The 25,150-nt window shown below is 44.9% G+C and overlaps 1 protein-coding gene across 3 annotated transcripts in view, besides 1 other annotated feature; it reads right to left on the bottom strand.

Annotated features, from left to right (window-relative positions):
* The window catches only part of Cap2 (CAP, adenylate cyclase-associated protein, 2 (yeast)), a 148,379-nt gene that overhangs the window by 75,917 nt on the left and 47,312 nt on the right, over positions 1-25,150 (bottom strand). For all 3 annotated transcript variants that reach the window (NM_026056.4, XM_006516946.2, XM_030247379.1), the window contains exon 4: positions 13,784-13,861. In NM_026056.4, coding sequence (NP_080332.1) covers positions 13,784-13,861 — 78 coding nt within the window. The remainder of the gene's footprint in view (positions 1-13,783; positions 13,862-25,150) is intronic.
* Positions 16-3,045: an enhancer, noted in NCBI's record as "VISTA enhancer mm132". NCBI's record gives its function as "enhancer in: somite[6/7] | midbrain (mesencephalon)[6/7] | branchial arch[5/7] | eye[6/7] | heart[7/7]" and the evidence as "EXISTENCE:transgenic organism evidence [ECO:0001131][PMID:17130149]".

Below are 25,150 nucleotides of genomic sequence, written 5' to 3'. Positions count from 1 at the left end.
AAACCAATCTAATGTGACCAGGAGCCTGAGTCATCTTTGTATTAAACTCGAACATTGCTAAGACCACAGTGTGTCATAACAACAAAGACACATTAGCTTGAAAGGTACTTGAAGCTCCTAGCATGTCTTGTGGAGGAGAGAAAAAAAATGTGCACAGAACACTTAACTGGGAGATGTTTCCCAAACGACACATGAACAAGTCACTAGTGTGGACACAGGAAGTGTTAACTACCAACCTAGCTGCCCAGGAAGTTCAAGCTACCATAACAGAGCATCAAAAGGCAGATAAGGGGCTGGGGATGTGACTTAGTCCATAAAATGTTTATAGCACCAGAGAACTTGAGTTTGTGTTTTGTAGCTTCTACATAAAGGTGAGGTGTGGATACATAGTATACTATCATCTGTAGCCCTGGGACTGGAGGCAGGGAAGTCAGATTAGCAGAATCAAGGAGCACAAGGGCAATGAGAAACACTGTTTTGAAAAATAAGGTGGAGGGCTAGGGAGATGGCACCATGGATAAAATCCTGCCAGCATGAAGACAGGAGGTGGGATTGCCACTAAGCACATGAGAGTGGCTGGATATGTCCGTGTGTCTGCAATCCTAGTACTCAGAGGGCAGTGATAGGGATAGCCGGACAGCTGGATTCCAAAGTTCAGGTTCAGCAAGAGACCCTGTCTCAGAAAGGAGAGACACGGCAGAGGACATCTGATATCAAACTAGCCTTTGGGGCTTCATGTGCATTTACGCACACATGCTCCCTTATACATGCTAACACACACACACACACACACACACACACACACACACACACACACACACAAACACACAGCACACTCAGTCCATACACAGACTAAATAAGGTGGAGAGGAACTGGGGACGAGAGTTTATGGTAACCTCTGGTTCCCACATGCATGTAAACAAACACATGCATCAACATAAACATACACACAAAGGGCACTAATATGTTCCTTAGTGAATGAGGGTGCTGGTGATGGGGTGTGCACATATGTGTGCACAGGCATGTGCACATGTGCTCTAAGTTTTCAGAGGACAGCTTGCTTGAGTCAGTTCTCTCCTTCCAGGAACAGACCTCAGGTCATCAGGTCCCACAGCAAGCGCCTTTCCTGGCTAAGCTATCTCACCAGTCCAAAACACGGGACTGAATGGACCGTGAAAATCACACTACCAACATCCCTTTCTCACAGAGAACAATAATCGCACAAATGAAATAATAAATGATGTACAAGTGCCAAGGGCACTGACTCTGTCAGAGCAAGCATCCAATAGCTGTTTGTTTAAAAAAAAAAGCTTAGAGAAGAAATTTGCTGGGTTGAAGATTAAAGAGGGCTGGAGTCTGAACAGAGACTTGCAGAGATGGAGAGGAACTGCTTACGGGAGCATCTATCTCAGAAGTGATTCCAGACACCGAGGCATGACTCCCACCGCAAGTAATTCATAAGATCTGTCAAAAGACATTTTTTTCCTCTATTGTTTACAAAAGGGAATAAGTATCAAATCTGGGGGACATTCTCGAGGCATTTGTCACCAGAAACTAAATATTAAGCTATGCTGGGAGAAAAGCCGTGCAGAACAGAAAGGGAAAGAATTAATTAATAGGCTCTCTCTCTCTCTCTCTCTCTCTCTCTCTCTCTCTCTCGCCCCTGTCCACGGTCAAAAATTCTCTCTCAACCGGTTTGAGATGTTCTCTCTCTCTCTCTCTCTCTCTCTCTCTCTCTCTCTCTCTCTCTCTCTCTTCCCCAAACAAATGGGTATGAGGAGCCTCTAGCATCCAAGTCAGGAAATAAGTTAAAAAAAACATGTAAAAGGAATTTTGGTCTCCATTCTCCTGGCACCGTTGAGAACGTATCTGTGAAACTCTCTGGAAGGCAGAGTGCATCTCAATGAGCTTGCTGCATGTACAGCAGTCTGTCTCATTGGGAAGACAATTATATAAAGTTTATTCAGGATGATTTTTTTTTTTTAACTTTAGTACTCAAAGGAGCTGCATTTTCCATTGAGAGCTGACGAAAAGCATGGTATGGGGAAAACTCCGGTGAGACCCTCCCTGGCTGGTATACGTCAACACCGATAGCAAATGGTGGTCTGGTCATGTGATTCATCCCCCAGCACATACAAATATAGAACATGACCATAAATAGTAACGGACTGTGCCCTGGCTAGCTAATTTATGACGGCGGATCCAGATCGGAATGCCAGCTGGAACTCCCTTCTCCTCGTTGGCAGGGTTCACAGACACAGGGTTGTAAGAAGATGGAAGCTCTGTCCAGAGAGGACCACTTCAGTTATGGCTTGCTGAAGCAGGAGCCAAGAAGCAGATCTGAAGAAATGGCTCTTCCAGGGCAGCTAAGCTTTGGTGAATGAGTCAGCAACTTCTTTTTAAAATCTGATTTTTTTGATTCAGGTCTTAAGAGAGTGGTCTTGTAACCTTCCCGATTTATTTATTTATTTATTTATTTATTTATTTTTAAATCGGGTCTACGATGGCCCGCAAGAGGCCATTTCTTTTTTTTTTTTTCTTCTTCTTCTTCTTCTTCAGTAAAGAATGGTAAATAGCTGATAATTATTTTATAAAGAATTCAAAGTTATCTTGACATCAAACAAACAAAAAGGGTAACGAAAAATCATCTTAGTCAAATAAATGCAGTTTTATCCCTTGGTTGGCCTTTATCACCAACTGCGGTCTGAAATTCTAACAAACTTGGAGTGAGATAGTTGAAACAAAGGAAAACCTCTTTCTCCCTGAACCCTTCACCCCTCAGATAATCGCCCAGATCCGCAGTTTGTGCTAATCACCTCACTTCCTTTGGACAGCCGTTCTTTATCTGATTCAGGTCTTACACAAAGGCAGATGAGCTCATGCCGCCTTATCAGATCGAAAACAACAACAAAGCCACCCTGAGTGACAGTTCAGCAGGACAGGATCTTAGCAAATCCTCTCTGCCTCCACAGCCCTGAGCTTCCAAATAGCTATAAAGCTACCAGTCCCAGTCAGCGCTCACAGCTCGTCACCACTTTATGCTGCTAAAGCAAACAGTCTGGGTAGAGACTGTCAGCACCTGCTCGCTTTTGGATCAGCCTCCTCCCCGCATCCTGATAAGCCAGCGATTAGCTTTCCTGTTGGGATTCAGTCCTGCCTGCTTAGCTTCGGGCTGTCAACTCCAGCAGACCCTGATGCTATCACACAACCGACATGTCTCTTTTCCTTCTAGGGCGTTTTAGTCTTCGTTCGCCCGCATCTCTAGCCAATGTGGGCGGCAGCCTTCAATCATGAGCCCCTGTGCAATTGTTTAGGTCCTTTTCACGCCGTGTGCAGCAAAACTAATAGGAAAAGCAAAGTCAACCTTTCCTTTCCTTATTTCTCTGTCTACAACATGGAACACTACCCATAAGGCTATTGGTTACAAAACCCAAGCTGCTAAGCCAGGCACAGTGATGCATGCCTGTAATCCCAGCACTGGGGAGGCCGAGGCAGGAGAATTGCCATGACTTAGAAGTTAAGCTGGTATATATAGTGAGTACCAGGGCAGCCGAGAATACACTGCAAGAAACTTGGTTCAAACGAAACCAAAACCAAATATTACCCAGCCTTCTATCAGGAAGACAAATTTTTGACCTGTTGTATATATATATATTATTTAGCTTTAGTTTGCATGTTTCTACAGAAATTAAAGCATGCGTTACTGCCCTCGGGTGCCTTTGAGTTGGTCACACAGGGAATGCATTCATGAAGTGAGCATCTTGTGTCAATTTGAAAAGGAGCCACTGGTTAGATTCTGAGTAGCTACACCTCAGAGTGGTCCATCCAGGCCACACTATGAAATGAAGACAATTGAGCAGGATAGCGCAGAGAAGATACGGACAGGGTTTTACATTTAAAATTTTTTTCTTACAGTTTTTCTTTTCTTTTTTTTTTTTAAAAAATGTTTTCAAAATAAATGTAAAAATTATGTATTTAGAAGTCCATTAAAATATGGGCTGACAGACAGCTAATTTGGTTAAGTGCCTGACATGTACTACTTCGGCATTATGAAATATTGAGCAATTATGTGACTTCTCATGGCCCCGGTGAACCACGGGCAAATGAGGCTGGACTCAACTACATGGTGTGAAAGGAGCTAGGAAGTGTTTGTATAGAAACAGCTCTACAAGAGTAGCTGGTCTCAGACACACACCCAGGCCCCCTAGCACCCCACCCCTTACCCCCTAACCCCCCAGCCCCCCATTTCCCCACACCCCCATCACCCCACTCCCCTACCCCCTCCCAGCACTCAGGAAGCAGTCAGCTATGGTGCTGTGTACCTGTTGTCACAGTGTTGGGGGCTAGACAGCCTGCCTAGCATGATCACTGAGACATGCCCCCTGTCCCCCCTTCTCCCTTCTCCCCACACACACCAAAAATTATCCTAATTTTATTTACTGTCTGGTCATGGGCCCTGACAGCAGAACTTAATGAAGCTAATCATGGCTAAGTCCTTCAAGAAGACTCAGCAGCTACGCCATGACGCTTTCTGGGCATGAACTTCAGACACACTGCAGAGTTTGGCCTTGTTCAGTCATTTGCTTTTTCCCTTACAATTTCCAGACCTGCCACTAACACCAAGTAATTTACCCCAGACACGCTCTGAGATCAAAGCCACATGACTACTTCGGCATTATGAAATATTGGGCAATTATGTGACTTCTCATGGCCCCGGTGAACCACGGGCAAATGAGGCTGGACTCAACTACATGGTGTGAAAGGAGCTAGGAAGTGTTTGCATCGAAACAGCTCTACGCATGTGCAAATGCAGCAAACACATCCAACTGTTGGATTTTTTTTTAAAAGCTGAGATGGTTAATTTTCATTGTCATCTGGATTTGGAGTCACCTAGGAGCCGCCATGTTAGGAGTATAGGTGAAGGTATTGAAGGATTTAACTGAGAAGGGGAGACCCAGCCTGGCTATGGGTAGCTCTCTCACCCCACATGCCCACTGGCTGACATCCCTTCCTCATCCCACCCCCCACATGACGAACTGCACTCTTAGACTGGGGGCCAAACAAATCCTTCAATCTGTCTTTAAGTTGCTTTTGTTGGGTATTTTGTTAGAAATGAGAAAAGCAACGAAGAGTAAAGCCTTTTTTTTTTCTCCCCCCAAGATGGCTGGGGAAATGCCCTTTTAGCCTAGAAAATTCTTGTAAGTCTTAAAAAAAAAACTGCACTTGTGCTCTGAGAAAGATTTCTCTATAGCCAGATGAAGAGATCTACTCTGGTAGTCTTAGATGCCGGGAAAAGCCGTTAATTCCTCCTTCTATGCATCCCAGTGGATTGAATTTTCTGACTTTGTTTTGCAACTAGGAATAGCCAGTCTAAATGAAGATGACCTAAGATGCTTCCAGCCCAGCCCAGCCCATTAAAATACTCTAGGAAGTAATCCTGTAATCGTCTCACCTAAGTCAGAGCTAAGGATCTAACAGTGGTGGAGGACTCAAGAGAGAAGATGCCCACTCCTTGAATGACCAAAGAATGAACCATAACAAACGCCAGAGTAGACCTTCTCTGAGAAGGAAAGGGTTACTCCGGTAAGCTTTTGAGATATGGTGACTGCTTGCTGAAACGGTTGGACTATACTGACTAACCCTGGGCTCTCTCTAAGTCACCTGACCCTTTCCTGCTTTTTCTCATCGAATCCTCATAACTCTAGGGATTACTCTTCATACCTCAAAGATGAAAAAGCACAGCTTAGAAGCTTTAATTGGCCGTATTGCAGGTGGACTACTTGACAAGTTAGTTTGGCTACAGTGGCTCAGTGGAAACATCTGGTGGATTTAGCCAGGTCAATTCTCCAGTAGCTACTTAGAAAAAGACAGAAGATCCTTACAGCTGAAGAGATGAGAGAGTTTATTATTCTCATATTTGGATTAGTGGAGCTAATGTGTACAAGACCTGGAAGTCAAGTCAGGGTGGGCCAAGTCCAAAGTTTCTGGTCTTGAATACTCTTTCAGATTTTGAGCTGGGATTGGTATTATTTAGGACACCCAGCACCAGAGAAGTGGAGGCAGGAGAATTAAGAGTTCAAGGCAAATGTTGACTACATAGCAAACTCAGAATTAATCTGGCTTCTATGAAACTGTATCAAGAAAATGGACACCCAAGTATAAACACAAGCACACACACACACACACACACACACACACACACACACACACACTCATTTCCTTAATTGATATATAAGAACATAAATATTATACCTAATTTTGGGTAAAATATGATATTTCAACACATATATACATATACACATATACTATATAATGTTTAAATGAAGCAGAATAGATCTACCTCTGCATGCATTTGTCATTGGTTATTAAGTATTTTCAATCCTGGAGATCTGTACCTCTCATGATCCCAAATAATTAGCTGAATCCCCAAGGCTACTGCCTGCAAGGCTTTCTTGCTCTGCTTAAAATGGATGAATATTAACAAATTTGAAGAGTGCTCCAGGCATTGGGAATCTTTATGAAAGGTGAGCTGAGCAGAGGGGGCTCTGAGCCTCCTTTCTCTTCTCAGTTTTCAGTCTGTGCATGCAATGAGATGGAAAGAAGAAATCCTAAATCTCTGTCTATGCAGACGAAGGCACTATTTCAGCTTAACACACAAGTCCAAGGGATGGGGACACAGCTCCATGGTAGAGTGTTTGCCTGGTATGTGCGAGGCCTGTGATCAGTCCTCAGTGCTGGTGATGAGTCCAAGTTCAAGGAAAGACAAGGAGAGAGAAAGTTCAAGGGCTTGACTTTCCTTCTACCCTCCCCCTGGCCCCCGGTCTTTGACAGGACCTCACTACGTAGCTTGTGGTTGGCCTGGAACTCTATGTAGATCATGCTGGCCTCAAACTCACAGAGATCCACCTGCCTCTGCCTCCTGAGTACTGGGATTAAAGGTGTGCCACTCCTGGCCTGGAAGGATCATCTTGGTAGAGTAAAATCTAAAAGGCAGACCTACAGTTTGGCTATAGGTTGTGCACTCCAGAGGTCCTTAGGAAAAGCTCCGTCCCCAGGATGGCAATATTGGGACATGCCATAGACAGTTAGGTGCTCAGGCTTTAGGAGAGGGCCTTAGATCATTGGAAGTATGCCCCGAGAGGGCCTGTGGAACTCTCATTCTCTCAGATTCCCAGTTCAGGATATGGGTGGCTTGCTCAACACATACTCCCATTCGGTACCCTCACTTCAGGTCTGAATCAAGGAGGCCAACCAACCTTGCACTAGAAACTCCCAAATCATGGTCCAAAGTATACAATCTCTTCATTTCTTGAGTTTACTGTAGGATACAGTGTTCACTTCAGAGATGCAAAACTGTCTCTTGGCATTCAGTGACCAGGAATCAACTTTTGTGAAGCTGAAAACTTTAGTTCTCACCCTGTTTATCCATGCACATTAACTCACCCACCCACCCACACACCATTATTGGCAGGTTTTCAGAGCACATGAATACAGGAACTGCTCTGAGGAACATGTGCAATAGCATAGGAACATGTGTGTATGGCACCCACAATGGCTGTGGTCTCTATATTCAAGTTCTTCCCACGCATTCCTGCAGATTAATCAAGGCTAGATGGAGGGGCCTTGGTGGGAGATCTCCCCCACCCCTGCTGCAGAGTTCCCCTAGTGATGTTATTCCAGGGTGGGGGTATGGCACCCTTCCAGGGCACTAGCCGCAATGGTCCACTGCATTGTTAGCTCAGGTTGAAACTCTGTGGTCTCATGTTGGAGGTCATTAAAAATGGTATTTCTTATCTATCCCAGGCAAAAAGAGATGGTGCAAGGTCCCAGATAAAAACATCACTTTCTCCTATTCAACTAACCATTATCTCCAGTTATATTTTGACAGGAAACTATATACATTTGTGCAGTGTATCTTGTGTGTGTGTGCGTGCGCGCGTGCGTGCGTGCGTGCGTGTGTGTGTGTGTGTGTGTGTGTGTGTGTGTGTGTGTGTGAGAAGGGCTTTGGGTGGTGGTATGATTTGGATACAGTTTGAGTGTGTGTGTGTGTGTGTGTGTGTGTGTGTGTGTGTGTGTGTGAGAAGGGCTTTGGGTGGTGGTATGATTTGGATACAGTTTGAGTGTGGCCCCCAAGAGTTCGTGTGTTGGGAGTTTCACACTCAGGGCGAGGGTTGTGGGACTGGTGAGACGTGAGTAGAGGGAAGTAATTGGGTCAACTGGGAGGCTGTCCTCAGAGGGGATTAAGGCAGTTCTCAGGGGATCCTGGTTAATTCTTGCAAGATGACTGCTATAGGGCTGGTAAAGTGCTTGCATTAAGACCTGAACTTTATCCCCAGAGCCCATGTAAGAAGACGCTAGTGGCATGTGCCTTATAATCCCAGCTCTAAAGAGTTGGAGGCAGGTAGATCTTCGGAGCTCACTGCCCAGCCAGTCTAGCCTATTGATGAGTTCTAGGCCAATGAGAGACCCTGTCTAAAAAAAGAGACAAATGAAAAAAAAAAAAAAAAAAAGGAGGGCAGCACCTGAAGAATAATGTATGAGATTGACCTCTGGCTTCCACATGTGCATACACATGCATGTGGTCTCAAACATACATACACACATGCATGTGTATTCAAACACACACATGTGCATATGTACTCAAACACACACACACATGTGCATATGTACTCAAACACACACACATGTGTATATGTATTCAAACATACACACACATGTGCATATGTATTCAAATATACACATGCATATATCTGTACATACACCCAGAATTTATAAAGGAGAAAGCATGGTGTCTCTTGGTCTCGGCCCATTGACTAACCTTGTCAACTCTCCCTTTCAAGCATGTTGTCACCATGATGTCACCTGCCATGATGTGACATTAGCAGTGCCATACTGTTTGGACCTCCAGACTACAAGGTAAATAACCTTGTTTCTTTAGACAGTTCCTTCCTCAGGTATTTTTTTACGTCGCAGAAGACAAAGTCATGGAGCAGAGGAATGACCGGGCCATGTTTAGATCCTGCAGCCCGCCCACTCCTGTTCCACATCAGATTGTTTTTCCAGGTTTATGAAAAACAACAGAAGTAATGTAACATTTGTAGACAAAGCCACCTGTTACAAGGAAGAGTTAAGTGTTCCAATGTGAGGGCTTCTTAGAAAACTTCCCTTGCAAAAAAAATTCCTTCCATCAGGATATCTTTTTACATGAATCGTCACACAAGTTTCTGGATTATGACACTGTCTAGGCCAGGCCATTCTTTTGGACAAAGCTATGTTTTACAAATTATAACCAAGGAAACAAGAACAGCACGTGGTGCTTTATAAGTGCCCTGCAATGCAATCAGTTTTCTGTCACAGGTAGATCAACCAGACAGGTGCTTTTGAGTTTTTAAGGGGGTCATCCTGAAATGGATTCAGCGTGTCAGGGTCAGTCTTGAAAACAAAATGACAGCAATGAAAGCTCAGAGCCAATGGGATGAGCCAAGAGAAAATGATCAGAGCGCTGTGCACACAGGAAGAATCACTGGTATTTTGTGAAGGTGGCTAGTTGTGCCTGCCAGTCTTATGCCTACTTGAAAGGAAAGGATCCATAAGATTCTTAAAGCATTTTCTTAATCTGTGATTGATGCAGGGCCCAGTTCATTGTGTGTGGTGCCACCCCTGAGCTGGTGTTCTGGGTTCTATAAGAAAGCAGGCTTAACAAGCCATGGGGAGCAAGCCAGTAAGCAGCACCCTCCACGGTCTTGGCATGAGCTCCTGCCTCCAGGTTCCTTCCCTGTTTGATTTCCTGTCCTGACTTTCTTAGATGAACGGTGATATGTAAGCCTAATCTAAATAAACCCTTTCCTCCCTAACTTGCTTGCTGGCCATGGTATTTCGTTGTAGCATCAGAAACCCTAACTAAGACAATGGTGAAGTCAAGTTTTATTTTCTATGGGCCATGGTTGAAAAAAAAAAGAAAACTTTAAGATTAGAGAATGTGAGAGAGCTGCTAACACATTTATAAAATGAGAAAAAGAAACTGGAAACTGAGCATCATCTTGCCAATCAGGGCTCTAGAAGAGCCCACTCTCCTGTTTACTCCAATACAGATAGAGGGGGTTGGTGGAATAAGGAGGTACATTTTGGTCTGTGCAAAAGCCTGTTTTAGAGTCTAGCATGAAGGAAATTAGATCAGCCTGAATTCGTTTTTATTGCTGCAGGACAAATCCCCACAAGCTCAGTGGCTTGTCTGGGGCCGCTGCTACCTTTGCAGAGCACGTACCCAGCATACACTAGGCTCTGGGTTCTGTGTCCAACGCCACACACAAAATACTATTACAGCTTCCGAAGGTCTGAGATTGTGGGTGAGGTGTCTCAGGGAGGGGTAAACTTAGTTCCCTGCTCAGAGACTCAAGTGAGCCTCTCACGCTAGGTCATGGGCACTCAGCTTTGCTTTGTGCAGTGGTTGCCTCTGCTAGCAGAATCAGCATACACTCCGAGAGCGTCTCCTGCCCTAAAATACATTCTCCTTCCATGTCCAGAACTCAAACTAAAAAAAAAAAAAAAATCATTTCTGGCTTGGGGAGACGGCTCAGTAAGCGAAGTCCTTGCTATGCACACAAGGACCCTAGGATCTCTGGGACCCGTGTTTAAAAATTAATAAAGACAAAACAAGGTAATTCAGGTGTGGTGATGTGGGAGGCAGAGACAGAACCCTGAGGATCACTAGCTAGCCAGCCTGGATGAACTGGTGAGCCCTAAGCTGATGAGAGACTATATCTTAAAAAACAAAACAAAACAAAACAAAACAAAACAAAACAAAACAAAACAAAACAAAAAACCAGAATCGGTGGCTCATGAGGAATCACACATCATGTTGGCCTTTGGCTCTACACATGTGTCATAGGCACCTAGGCTTCGTAAGAAGCAGACCTCTACTCCTCTAAGTTCCTAAGACTTAGCCTAACAACCTAACTGTGGCTGCATCACTGGGGACCTGGCACATACTTGAGTCCCACGGCGGAGCCTAATCATTCAGGCAGTATCTTCCACCATTAGGTCTCAGAAACCTGGGACAAATGTCTGTGGTGCCTATTCATTTATCAAAGTGGACCTTGGCCAGTTCTCCCAGCATCCTTCAGTGCCTGTGGCTCCTCCAAGCTGTTCTAATCTCGCCTCCTACCCTAAACCTCTCCTTCTCAGGGTTTAGGCTTCCATTCCCCTTCCCGCTAGCCTTGATCCATCTATGTATCCAGCCATTTTGACTTTGCTGGTTTCTTGGCCTCGTGGCCCTGGGTGGACCCTCTTAGTAGGAGGCTTCTCTCTTGCTCTCCCTCCCCATCTGTTCTCTCGTGGCCGGTTTAGTCTGTAGCCATGGTCAGCTTGGACTCTTCGCTCTGCCTGCTTTCTCCCTATCTACATTAAAAATCTCCATATTTTAGGAGTAGTCATGTCTACTATCTTTTATTTCATTTTTTTTTTCACCCACCAGCAAGTTCTCTGGGTGATTAAAAGCAGCTGAAAGTGACAAGCTAAAGGCCCTTAAATGAATTCGGGCTTGAGAGTGCGCTACACACCACAAGTCAGCCTGGACCAGCAGACTCCCCATTAAAATTTGGGACACTTTGGAACTGTGGGTTCCTGGTAAACGCTCCAGACTTAGTGACCTGAAAACACTGTAAGTGTGGCCCAGCTGTGACCTAACAATCCTTTAGGGGATTCTCAGGCACACCAAAGCTTTGAGAAGCCCTGCTGGATGTTGGCAAGAGGGGAAATTATAGCATTATTCTCTCCCCCTTGGAACAAGGAACAAATCATAACACAGAGGGACGGAGAGGCCACAGTTCCTGTGCCATTTTTATGGTGCCTCCTGCCGAGGAGCAACACCTGGCAACACACTGTTTTCCCTGTTGTGACGGTGACCTCCTCAATCTGCCTTTCTGTCAGAGGAAGTTCTGCAATAGTGCATTGGGTTAGGAGAAAAGGGAGTAGAAGAAGGAGTCTGACAGAGAGGCGGGTACCAAAAACCAACCAACCAACCACCCTGTCAATCCTGTTGGGTATCACTGTACCAGGAGTTCAAAGCTCATGGGACATTTCCATGCCTGTCTCCCTTAAAAACCATCTTTCTGCCTTTTTACCAAGAAAGCAACAGAGCAGGAAGGGGAACTGTAGACGCCATACCCAATACACTAGGCCAGTATCCTTGAACACGGATCGTCTTGGAATGCCAAAACCCCGGTGCTTCAGTTTATGTGGGCATATCCCTTGTGCCCTCATCTCTTGTGCTAGAGAGCCATGCCAGGGCTTCACGTATGCTGAATATAAGTTCTACCACCAAGCCACACCCACGCCCTATCCCTTTGCTCCGTAGTTCTGGTCATCATCTGATATTGACAGAGTGAGTTTTTTCCAGTGCGAAGTAGCAAGGCCAATGGGCAAGATTCTTGTTCCAGGCTTAGAGCATCCACAGAGTGCAGCACCGGTCAAAAAAAGTCAGTTCTTCTCCACCTCGGACTCAATGGAAACTACTTTTCAAGGTTAAGGTAAGAGTCCAGAAGCATCAGGCTGTCACTGCCCGGTTTTATCTTTTGCAAGGCTACACCTGAGGAGGAAAGATTGGAGCATGGAATATTTCCAGCTCGCCCAGGTTTTGTGGTAGTTTCTTCTTTTACACAGGAGGGAGAGGCATATTCATATCAGGAGGGGTTCATAGCTCTATTGACAATTTAGAATCACCAGGGGAGCCCTACTACTCAAAGGCAAGGCCATTCTCGGACCAATTAAATAGGAGCTCCTTGGGATATGATCCACACACTGGGACTTGGGGATGGTTCCTCTTCAAGGTCAACTTGATTACATTTGGAATTACCTAGGTGACGCATCTCTGGGTGTGGCTGTGAGAGTGTTTCTAGAGAGATTTAACTGAGGAGGAAGACACTGAATGTGGGCAACACTGTCCTATGGGCTGGGATTCCAGAGAGAATGGAAAAAGAACAAAGGAGAAAGCTAAGTGGCCACCAGTATCCAATTTCTCTTTCTCATCTGGATCCACATGACCATCCGTCCCATGCTCTTACCGCCAAGGCTTCCCTGCCATGATGGGCTGTGAGCCCAAATCAATCCTCCTTAAGTAGCCTCTGTCAACTTTGGTGACAGCAACAAGGAAAGTAAGTAATTACAGGATTTCCAGGTGGCATGAGACCTTCACAAGTTCAAATCAGACAAAAATCCCTGCGTTGAGAAAGGGAGGAGGACACAGCCCTACCCCTCGCCAAGAAGCTACTTGTAACTGTTACCAGTCTGATAATAAATCAACCCAAAGTTGGATCTGAAAAATCAGCGCAAGCATTTTCTTTATCATGAAAATAGGCAAGAACAAGATGCGGCTAGGCATGTGTAAGTTGACCTCTAAAGTGGTGGCATCCATTGTCAAACCATAATATATCAGTAATAAGATACATTACAGGGGCTTTTTGTCATTCAAACAGGTGTGATACACACACACACACACACACACACACACACACACGTGTGCATGTGTGAGTGATATATATGTGTGCATACACACATATGCATGTGTTCATGTACACACACACACACACACACACACACACACACACACACACACTTGTCAGTATATATATTACATTTTGTCACCAAGGCTATCAAGATAGAAGAAATGCCACACCGTACTCTAGATCGAGATGTTTCTAGAAGGAAAGGACTCTTCTGGCTTCTTGTTTGATGCCCCACTCTGCCCACTCCGTGGCCAGGCCTGTTTATTACAAGCTGCTCTTACCTCTTGGGGTTGTTGGTACTGCGAGACCATGAGAAGAAAAGCACGCTGGGCTTGGAAAGCACCGTGCACCATTTCTGCCTGCGGACAGAAAAGAAGGCAGCAGTTTCAATGTTTGGGCTCTGTTTGGAACAAGTATCAAACGTATCGCTCATCCACCCATCCCACCCCAGCTGTGACTATAACCATGAGCATGCGAACATATGTTCACAGGGGAACTTGTAATGTCCAATCACTCTGACATTACTCATACTAGCCAAAATGTGTAGAAACAACCAACTGTCCATCAACCGACTAAGGTTTTTTTTTTTGTTTTGTTTTGTTTTGTTTTTTGTTTTGGTTTTTTTTTTTTTTTTTTTTTTTTTTTTATAAAAACAACTTAGCCACGAGACGGTGCTTTGTGCACCTCTGAAAACAAAGTGCTGTCACAGGCTGCGACACAGGCAAGGCTTCAAAACATTATGCTGAGCGACCAGAGCCAGTTACAAAAGAGCAGGCCGGTGTGATCTCATTTATGAGAAATGCCCAGAATAGGCAGATCTATAGAGTTAGAAAGTAGAATGATGGGTGGGAGGGGCCGAAGGGAGGAGAAGCGGGAGGAAATTGCTGATGGACCACAGAGGGTTGCTTTTGGGGGCTAAGGAAATGTTTTGCAGAGAGGGCTGGGGTTGGGTGGGGTGGGGTGGGGTGGCTCAGTGGGTAAAGAGCTTTCTGTGCAAGCCAGAGAACCTGAGTCAGGCACTCAAAACCCGAGTGAAAAAGCTGGGCATGGGAGGGGATACTTGAAATTCCAGAGGTGGGGAGGCAGAGACAGGCAGATCTCCGAGGCTCACCACCCTGCCTAGCCTACCTGGTGAGCTCCAGGCCAGTGAGAGATCTTGTCTCAAGAAACAAGGTGGATGGCTCTGAGAAACCATACCTGAAATTGACTTCTGGTCTCCATAGGCACCTGCATTATATGAATATCCAACCACATGCTTCCAAGTAATCGTGAGCCCTCCCCCATCCCACCCACCCCACTCCCACACAGGGGTTATTCTCCAATTAGACACAGTTGAAGAGTTTCACATCTTACTGACTATATTAAAACCCACAGAATCCCACTCACTAAAAGTGTGAATCTTAGGATATATGACTTGTATCTCAAGCTGACTACAAGGTTTGACTCATGGGTCTACAGAGCAAGTCAGTTTCAAGATGAGATGCTGCCCCCCCCTTCCTGCCCAAACATTTGGCCATTAAAATTTCCAGACTGCATCTTCCCTCTGTTTCTTTTCTAGGTGTGCCCCAAATCTTTTTCACATGTTCTAGTGGAAGAGACAGTCTTAAGCCATCCGTATGAAGCCAGTAGTTGTGGGTGATGATGAAGATGGATTTGGAAGAGTTTTCAGTGCCATTGGGACCTGGTAAGAGTGGGTTCCCATGTGGGTCCATCCCCAACTAGCAACAAAAAGGCCTGGTATAAGTGGGACTGTCTAGAACATAGTCTTTTTTTTTTTAAATCCTCTATTCATAATTAAATAAATTTAATTAAGAATAGCAAAAATTTTTTAAAATATCTATAGCATCTATAATTAACCTTAGCTACTTAGCATATTATTTCTATTTTAAGAAAAGCCACATCACTGTTTTAGTAAGTTAAAACGGCTAACGTGTGGTGTTGTGTGTGTGTGTGTGTATGTGTGTGCGTGTGCGGTGTATGTGTGTGTGTGGTGTATGTGTGTGCACATGCACATACATGCATGTGTGTGTGAAGGCTGGAGGTCAATGGTGGCAGCCTTTCTCTATTGCTCTCTAGCTCTACTTTTTGAGACAGGATCTCTCACTGAACTTGGTGCAACACCAAATAGGCTGGCTGGCCAAGAGTCTTCAAGGACTTGCCCCTCAGCTTCTAACGTGCACGTCTCCCCTAACAAGGCTAGGGTGCAGGCATGAGCTGCCATCTCTAGCTTTTTAAGTGGTTTCTGGGGACCCAAACCTAGGTCCTGACATTTGCAGGGCAGGCACTTTACTGACCGAACCATCTCCTTTGCCTTAGACCATTTTTCTTTCCTTTTTAAAAATGCAAGACGTTTCAAAGATTGATGTTTTACAAAAATACCAGACAACCTTTACCACCTGGGCTGTCTCCAAGGCCCATTTTCTGAGAGCGTTGCTTTGGATCTGAGCTGAGCTGGGTGATTTTCTTCCTTGAAGGAAATTCGCTTATTCTGGTTTGAAGAGTGACTTATTTCATTGCTGGGGTTTAACAGCTTAACTGAGCCACGTTTGCATTTTGAATTTCCTATATTACATTTCTTAGGATAGATTTGCTTGGTTTTTTTTTCTTTTCTTTTCTAGGAGTTTTCTTACAGTAATATGGCAAGTCTTCTCTTCCATGGGTAAGAGTCTGTACCCAGGGACTCTGACAGCAGTCCTTAGGGATTATACTTGAGTGTCTCTATAGCTTCTGGGTTCTCTCTGTCTTTTTATTTCCTGATCTGTGATCTGAGATCACTGGGATCATATGAATAATTTTTTTTTCTATTGATAATAGATACAGGTTTCGGCGTCTCTCATATGCATGCCATTTCCAGCACATATCCCATCTCTACATTCTTTTTGCCTTTTTGATTTCTTTAACTCAACCCTGCCTTTTCTTTCCTTCTCATGGCTTTGTCAGCAAGTTCTTAAAAGTTCTCAAAAATTTGTTTGATATCTGTCTTAGTTAGGGTTTTTTATTGCTGTGAAGAGACACCGTGACCAAGGCAACTCTTATAAAGAACAACATTTAATTGAGGCTGGCTTACAATTCAGAAATGCAGTCCATTATCATTATGCTGGGAAGCATGGCAGCGTGTAGGTAGATGTGGGGCTGTGATTTGAAGGCAGCCAGGAGGAGAGTCTTGCTCACACTGGCCAGACTTGAGCGCGCGCGCACACACACACACACACAAGACCTCAAAGTCTACCTCCACCATGCCACTCTTCCTCTAACAAGGCTACCCCTCCTCCAATAAGGCCACATCTAATAGTGCCACTTCCCATGGGCCAAGCACATTCAAACCACCACAGTATCTCTGTCAGTGTTTTAGGGCATGTTACCTTTTGATCAAGTCACCATGGGGCATTTGTTTCTGTGCCCTAAATTCATTTTCTTCAAGAGTGCTATAGTTTGGATCTGGGCTGCCTCCCCTCTGCCCATGTGGGAAGGACTGGCTCCTAGTTTGAGGGGATACTGCACAGGAAGCGGGACTTAATGAGAAGCTTTTAGGTGCCTGGTGTCCTCGAAGAGGATTCTGGTACCTCAGTCTCTTATAGCTCCGATTCTATTAGACACACCAGCTAACAGCAATGAAGTCAACTGATTGAGGCCTGTTCAAACCTTTCTCCTATTTAATTTTATGTACTGGGTATCTCCTTAGAGCACCAGACTTTAACATAAAGTGTGAGCCTGTGCCCTTTACTTTGCACATTATGTTTTGTTCTGACACTGTCTGCAGCCACCAAGCTGATTCTTCTGATCTTGCTCATTTCTTTTTGGTATACACTGATACTTAATTTTTTTTTTCATAAAACATAGATGACTGACTCCTTGAGCCTCTGGCAGCCACACTGGAGATAAGTGTTTTCCTTTCTGAGCCACAGTCTGAAAGCAGAATGCTTTAATCCCTGCCTCTTCTTGGAGGTGTGTTATGGCTTAGAAGTGAATTCCTCTCACAGGGGCATGTGTTTGAACACGTGATTCCCAGCTGGTGGTGCTGTCTTTGTGAGGTGGGGATTAGCCAGAAGAAGCGGTTCTTTGTAGGTTGGGCCCTGAGGCTGATAGTTTGTTGAAGCATGGCTTCCTAGTCTGCAGAGATGTGAGCAAGCAGCCTCCTATTCCTACTGCCACAGCTGTGAGCTGTTCCTCTTCCCATGATTTCCCCAGCACAACGGGCTACATCTTCAAACTGCTCGCCAAAATCAACCCCGCTTCTTTACATTGCTTCTTCACTGTATTCTTGGTCACAGCTGTGAGAAAAATAATGCCCAAGTAATGTCTAGGGGCCATGGGAAGGAGATGCCCAGTGGAGGTAGTTGTTAGAGGTTTGCAGTGCTGCTTGTCCTGGGAATTTAGTCCATAATGTAGACTGAGACTCTATCTACTTGGAACATATGCCATTCATATGGAGTGTCCCCCTCAGGTTTTAGGTAATTTTTTTCAGAGCAGACATGAATAAGACACAAAGCTTTTAAAGCTACAGAGTGAAGTAGCCTATGCTTTTTTTTTTCCATTTCATACTATTCTTCCCTGATTTCATTTCTTCTAAGGCAAGTCTTTAAGGGATGGAAAAAGTTAGGACTCAAACTGTTCACTTGTTAATTACTGATATTGTTTTAGATTACGGACGTTTTGATTTGGTTACTATAGAGAGATGTTTTTATTGACAGGGTCTACAACAGCATGGTTTGGAACTCCCTATAGCCCAGGCTAGCCTTAAACTTGCAGCAATCCTCTCTTCCTAAGGGTTGGGATGACAGGTGACTATCGTTGTGTCTGACCTTAGATTTTTTTAAAGTAATTTTATATTCACAATGAAATTAAATACAGATTAGAATTTCCCATCCACTCACCACCCTGCCCCCTGTGTGTGTTTAGTCTCTCCCACTTGAGAGTTCCCTCCCATTTAAAAGATTTCTACCCATCCCCCCATTCCTTTTGGCTTTTTGCTCATTTGTGGAACGGAAGAATACTTTGCCTGAAGGAAACTTCCCTGAAAAGTGCAATTCAGTTTTATGTGGTCTTGAGTCAATACTAATATAAATATTCTTGTTTACTAATTTCCTGTTAGCTTTCTGTCTGTTCAGGGCAGTTTCTATCTCTGCTGAATTGGATTTGACTTCTTGATGTGTAAGGAGGGGCTGGATTTCATACATTAAAAAAAAAACACATCGCTAGGCTAGAAATAGGAAGACTAGGTTAATTTCACTCTAGTGTCAACACGAGGCTCTTTTCTAAGCTAGAAGGGTAAATGCATTAACCAAACTGGTGAGTGGCTGTTACTCTAGCCATTATTTTGACTTCTGATAATTTTTACAGAATACTTTTGGGTTATTATTATTATTATTATTATTATTATTATTATTATTATTATTTCATGACTACTCTCAAGTAAGGTTTTTCTTCCACTAGGAAAATGTTTGAATTCAAATCAATATTAATAGGCCACTTACTTCAAAAAAAAATCACAAATCCCATCTATTGTTAACACAACAGACCACAACTTGTGAATGTTCAATGAAGCCATATTTTCTTAAAGCTATTTTGAAGTTCACCACTGTTCCTTTTCTTTGTCCTGGTCATCTCATTGCTGAGACTAAGTGATTTAAAAATCCCTTCTGTCAGATCTTTCTCAGCAAAGAGTAGAGAATTAAAATTTCACTGGCCTTGAAGCCATTACGAATCGGGAACCCAAAGCTTTGAGCTGAGCTGCTTTTCAAAGTGTATTCGCAGTGCTTCAGAAAGACTTCTGTTGTTGTCCGGTGACCACACGTCTCAAAAGGACTATCGAACGCAACCCTCCTCAGCCTGGGTATAAATAAAATACTTGCACTTGCCTCAGCAATGCTAACACAGAGGTTCTCTCCCCATCTATGACTGGCGGTATACTGACTTCCAGTTGCCATGGGAACAGTGATTCAGGATGGCCCGACTTCAACAGTTGAAATGGCAGCTCAGAGGTGGCATTAACGATATTTCTTGTAGTCATGCCATTAGCCTTGTCCCTAGTAACGAAGACTACAAACCTGTCTGCTGCTAATGAAGCACTTTGACCAGGGAAGATGGGCAATTTCATTAATTAGTCCCTTTCTGCAAAGGGCCTTTTACTCCTCAACGGGGGGGAGGGGGGAGGGGGTGTGTGGTTGGGGTGAGTTTCTGTTTCAGATCTTTGACTTACATGGAAAATGCCTTCCTGGGGAGCTGCATCCTTCTCTCAGCTCCTTGGGCCTTTGAGCATAGTTAGCAAACTCAGATGCAGATTCATCCGGAACTCCATCAGTCTATACATATCTACAAGTTGGGGGTGTTCTGACCCATTTGCTTCCTTCTTCTGGAAAGTTCTACGAGTTCCCCCCACTGTACAGCAGTTTTTCTGAACCTGCTGAGTCTGGAAAGGGGAGCATTTGGCACACTTAGGGTGTTGAACATTTTATGAAAGAGAAAAGCCAATGGTAGGGACTTTGGGGGAATGACAAATCACCATCTGTTTAAAGGTTTTTGCTGACTTTTTGCCTGTTGCATTTGTGAGGGTCATTGGGAGTCCTTGAGGGACCTTTAAAGGAGACAGGCTCTGTGATATTTGATCAGGGGGAACATGTGTATCTATCTGTCTACTCGTATGCATGTGCAGAAAGGGTATGGGCCATTCTGCTCAGGCCAAAGCTGGAAATCTTATTTGAACTCTATACTCATGCGCACTTTGGCATCTGGGGCTCTCAAGACAGGCTAGCAGGACCTTGTTCTGTGATTGCAGAGAGAAGTACAGGAAAATGCATTCCTGTGATCAGTTGAAAGCAAGCCTTGGGGACCGGCAAGCAGACACCAGCTAAACATGACTTATTTTCATCTAATCCTCTTGGGAGAGAGCTGGCACCCTGGGGAAGCCCAGCTGATCTCCAGAGTACTCATCAGAGCTTTGTCGAATTTCTCTGGAAAAGCCCTGGGCTGCAGAGTTCCATGCACATAGCCACAAAACAAAACAAAACAAAACAAAACAAAACAAAACAAAACAAATCCAATCCAAACCAAACCAAACCAAACCAAACCAAACCAAACCAAACCAAACCAAACCAAACCAAACCAAACAAAACCAGGCAAAGCTCAGGGAAAAAGGGAGGGGCAAATCTTGGAAGATGGAAAGCATTTAGCAGGATACTGTGCTGAAGGCATTTCTAGATCCTTCTTTGTCAGGACCAGAAAGGAAAGAAAAGGACTCTCTGACCTCCTTGATCCAGGATGAGTTTCCAGGGTTGTGATGAGATGCTGGGCAGGTCACTGCCATCCCACTGGCCTCCCTAACTCATCTGCCAGTGTTTGGGATACATAATTAGAGATACTGAATCTCAGGGCTACACATGCTTCAGTTCCTTCTACTCTACCCCGAAGACGTCCCTTGCGTTTTAGCCAGTGAAGAGGTAAAGAAGGATCTGACAGATGGATGAGAAATAAGAAAAATGTTGGGGGAGGAGGCAAGGACAAATCCCACCCGTTTCATGATTTTGTTGGACGCAAGCCTTGCAGTCGTGAACTCGAACCCCAGCTCACAAAGCCCCATGACGGGAGACACCGGGTTTGATATGTTGCCAGCCTTGGGAAAGGCTTAAGCCAGTGGTTCCTCGTCTCCAGAGACCACAGAGAGTCAGTCAGTAAGTCTTAGTGCTTAGACTCACTCACAGAGTTCTTAAAAGCAACCAGCAGGTTGCCCCCTGGAGCCAGGTTCTTCCAGTCAAGATACACAGGAAAACCTCTAGCTTCAGTGGCACCCGAAGTATTCTTTCCTGCACATCTGTATTACTTTCATCAGTAGCTGAGCTGGCAAAAGAACTCAGAGGGCATCCACTTTGGAGCTGTGTACTTTATCCCATCCAAGGGGTTCATTTCACTCAGCTCCCGAGGAAGGATAAAGGTGTTTGCCCAGAGTCAGTAGACAATCAGCAACAAAGTTAGAACAAGAATCCCTTCCTCCATCCCTTTCTTCCTTTAAAAGAAAACTTAAAAGATTTATTTATATGAGTACACTGTAGCTGTGTTCAGACACACCAGAAGAAGGCATTGGATCCTATTACAGATTCCTTGTGGTTGCTGGGAATTAAGCTCCTGACTTCTGAAAGAGCAGTTAAAGCTCTTAACCACTGAGCCATCTCTCCAGCCCTGCATCCTTCCTTTTTAATGACAGGGTCTCGCTGTGTTGCCCTGGATGGCCTGGAACTCACTACGTAGACCAGGCTGGCCTCGAACTCACAGAGCTCTGCCTGCCTCTGCTTCCTGAGTACTAGGATTAAAAGTGTGTGCACTACCACATCTGGCTAATGTGAGTAGGTGTGTGTGTGTGTGATGCTTGGGAGCCTAAATCATGCTTTCTCCATGCTTGCGGCACGCACAGAGCATCCCCACACTGAGTCTCTCATAGCCACACCGAAGGTTCTTGTCTCTAAAAAGTTTGGATAGAGCCCAGAATGTTTTCTGCCTCCAATGCCTTGCATAGACACACCTGCATTGACACTAGGACCATAACTCCTTGTCAAATGCTCTCTGTCCCCAGTTCATGAATTGCTTTAAAAAAAAAAAGAGTTTGGGACAAGAAATATGCTCATATGCTCGAAGCCTGCCTTCCACAATGTTTTCATCTCTTAGGGAGAGGGAGAGGGGGAGGGATAGGAAGAAGAAAAGAGAGGGGGAGGGTGAAGAGGGAGAAGAAGGAGGGAGGGGGGAAGAGGGAGAAAGAGGGAGAAGGAGAAAGGGAAGGAGAGGGGGGGAGAGAGAAAGAGAGACACAGACAGACAGACAGACAGACAGACAGACACACACACACACACACACACACACACACACACACACACACACACACACATACACACACACACACACAGATCCAGGGAGGCTAGTGGAGCTCCTAACTTTGTTAGCAAGCGTCAGAGCTAAGTCAAGTCTCTGGACAGTGCTACTGTCCTCTCTTTGGCCTGGTACTAGTTTTTATTGTAACTTTATGTGGACATATCTTCACTGCTTCCTCAATGACAGATGTCCCTAAAGGGTCAAGAACTCTTTCATTTAGGTTTTTTTCCTGCCTTCTTCAGTGAGCCACAGGGACTTGGATACAACAGATGACTTACAGCTACTTTCTGTCATGCTGTGGTTGAGGCTAGTTCATAGAAAATCAAGTCTGGAAGCCAACTTAATGGTGAAGGCTCAAAGAGCAATGGGTGGGGATTATGTCCATCCTCAAAATCAGGGCAGAAATGGACTCCGACATTGTCTTTGGCACCCTGATAACGCTGACATATCAATAACTCGGTAAACTAAGAAGCACTTCCTGTCTGACCTATGAATACACACATTCTTCAAGATGCCCAGAGTGCTTCACACCCTGCATGGATGCTGTCTTGGCTGCTTCTCTCAGCCTGCCAAGTGGCCCCTCCCTCCAGAGGCCCACTACCCTTTTTGAATCTCCAGCCCTAGCCCACTTATCATCAGACACATGATGGTTACTGAAGAACTGACTGGTAAGCAGATGCCCAAAGGAATGGATTGGCATGGGCAGGATGTGAACTGAATAAATTATTAAGTGTTATAACCAGTGGTGCTGACTTACAAAAAGCTGATGGAAAACCTAACAGGTCTCTCTTGTCCTCCCAACTACCGTGACTACTGACAGTTAACATATTTGCCTCCCCTCTCCACTCCTCCTCCTCTTCTTTTATTTGGCGGTGGGAGCAGGGTCTCATGAGGCCCAGAGTGGCTTAAACTCATCACTAGAGGATGCTCTTGAACATCCGATCTTTCTCCTTCCACCTCCTAACTGTGGGATGGAAATCTACCAACTTGGGCCATATCCCCAGCTGCTTTTTAGAACCCGGACAGAACTTATTGGATCTTGTTTTCAGGTGACACTGTGGAACATCCACGCTGACTTCATCTTCTTGGCGTCGGAACATCTGTTTGTGGTAGGTGGAAGGGGGACAGGAGACTGTGAGCGAGATGTGGAGTGTGGTGAACTTGGCGCAGAAGTTATCCAGCAGAAAGATGTGGGTGCCTGTGATGCAGGAGGCTCATGGAGCCTTAGCTAGCGATAAGAAGCACGGTTTTCACTTGGGTTGTTAAAAATAGCCAAGTTCCCTAACGATGTGTTTACCTTCACTACATAAGGTTTTGATTCTCCCTGCTTATTGTTGTCGTATGTATCTGGAGGTAGCTGGAGGTGCTTACAGGGACTGGGCAGAGACTAAGGCAGCACCCTAAATGACCCCTCTACAGCATCACAGCAAAAGATAAACTTAGCAGCACAGAATGTTTCTTCATTGTGACTTTCGGTTCTCATGGACTTTTGCCTACTTCGCATGATAAGCCATCTCTCTTGTCCCCCTGCCAGTAGGAAAGGGCACAACGAAGCCAGAATTACCATCCTCAAAGGAAAAAATACATATTTGCTGCTTCTGGACGTTGCTTAGGGAAAAGTCAGAAGCTAAGACTTAAGAAACCAGATGGGTTTCAGATGGCCAAACCTGCCGTAGTCAAAGAGTGTGCTTGGCCCGATCACATCTATGGCATCTTCACACCTAACTGGATACCTGGGCCCTGCAGTGCGTGGCATGTGTCAGTTCTTCCTACACAATCAGCAGTGAGAATAGTGTGGTTTTATCTTTGAAATGATGTATTTATTTTGTTTTGAATTATGTGTCTATACTTGTGCCTGGGTGTGGGTAAGTGTGCACGAGAGCAGGTACCCGGGGAGGGCAGAAGAAGGCGTGGGCTCTCTTGCAGCTTTACTTACAGGCATTGTGAACTTCCTGACATGGGTGCGGGGGTGGGGGACGGGGGTGGGGCGGCAGCACGTAGATGCTTGCAAGAGCCGTATCAGCACTTACCTGATCTCTCTCTCTCTCTCTCTCTCTCTCTTTCTCTCTCTCTCTCTCCTGTGTGATTATGCCTTATGAGGAGAAAACAGGGTTGCCCAATGAGTGTTTTGTTTGTTTGGTTTTGAGAGAAGGGCTCACGATGTAATTCTGACTGGCCTAGCATTCACTGTGTAGACTAGACCAGGCTGGTCTCAAACCCATAGAGATGTGCCTGCCTGACCCCCAAACGTTGGCATTAAAGGCATACACCACCATGTCCAGAATAATGAATGGTTTTTAAGATTTTGGAAAACTATCCTTGTGAAACCAATAACCCTGAGACTCATGCAAGCTATCTTCAGGTGCTGGGATTGACAAGTGACTCCTTTTCTTCCTATATTCGTTGTCATGCTTTCCCATCTCGGACTGTTGAAAAAGCTATTAGGAAAAGATATAACTGAATAAAATAGAGACTATCTAACTTCACCATCAAAACTAGTTTTTGTGGCTAGGTGTTGTGACATGACACACACCTTTAATCCCAGCACTCAGTACCAGGAAGCACTGTGTGTGGTTCTCGGCCCTAGCTCTCCTACAGCTCACTCTGTAGACCAGGATGGCCTTGAACTCACAGAGATCTGCCTGCTTCTGCCTCCTGAGTGCTGGAACTAAGGGACTGTGCTACCACCACCTGGCTCTAAATCATTTTCTAACTCTTTAGAACAACAAGACCTATATCTCAGCCACGGGCGCCTTTCTGAATTATCCTGTATGTTCATAAAATGGAGCTGA

The sequence above is a fragment of the Mus musculus genome, chromosome 13, assembly GCF_000001635.26.
Source record: "Mus musculus strain C57BL/6J chromosome 13, GRCm38.p6 C57BL/6J".
NCBI lineage: Eukaryota > Metazoa > Chordata > Mammalia > Rodentia > Muridae > Mus > Mus musculus.
The sequence above is the reverse complement of the archived record's forward strand: the minus strand, read 5'-3'. Positions and strand labels throughout refer to the sequence as shown.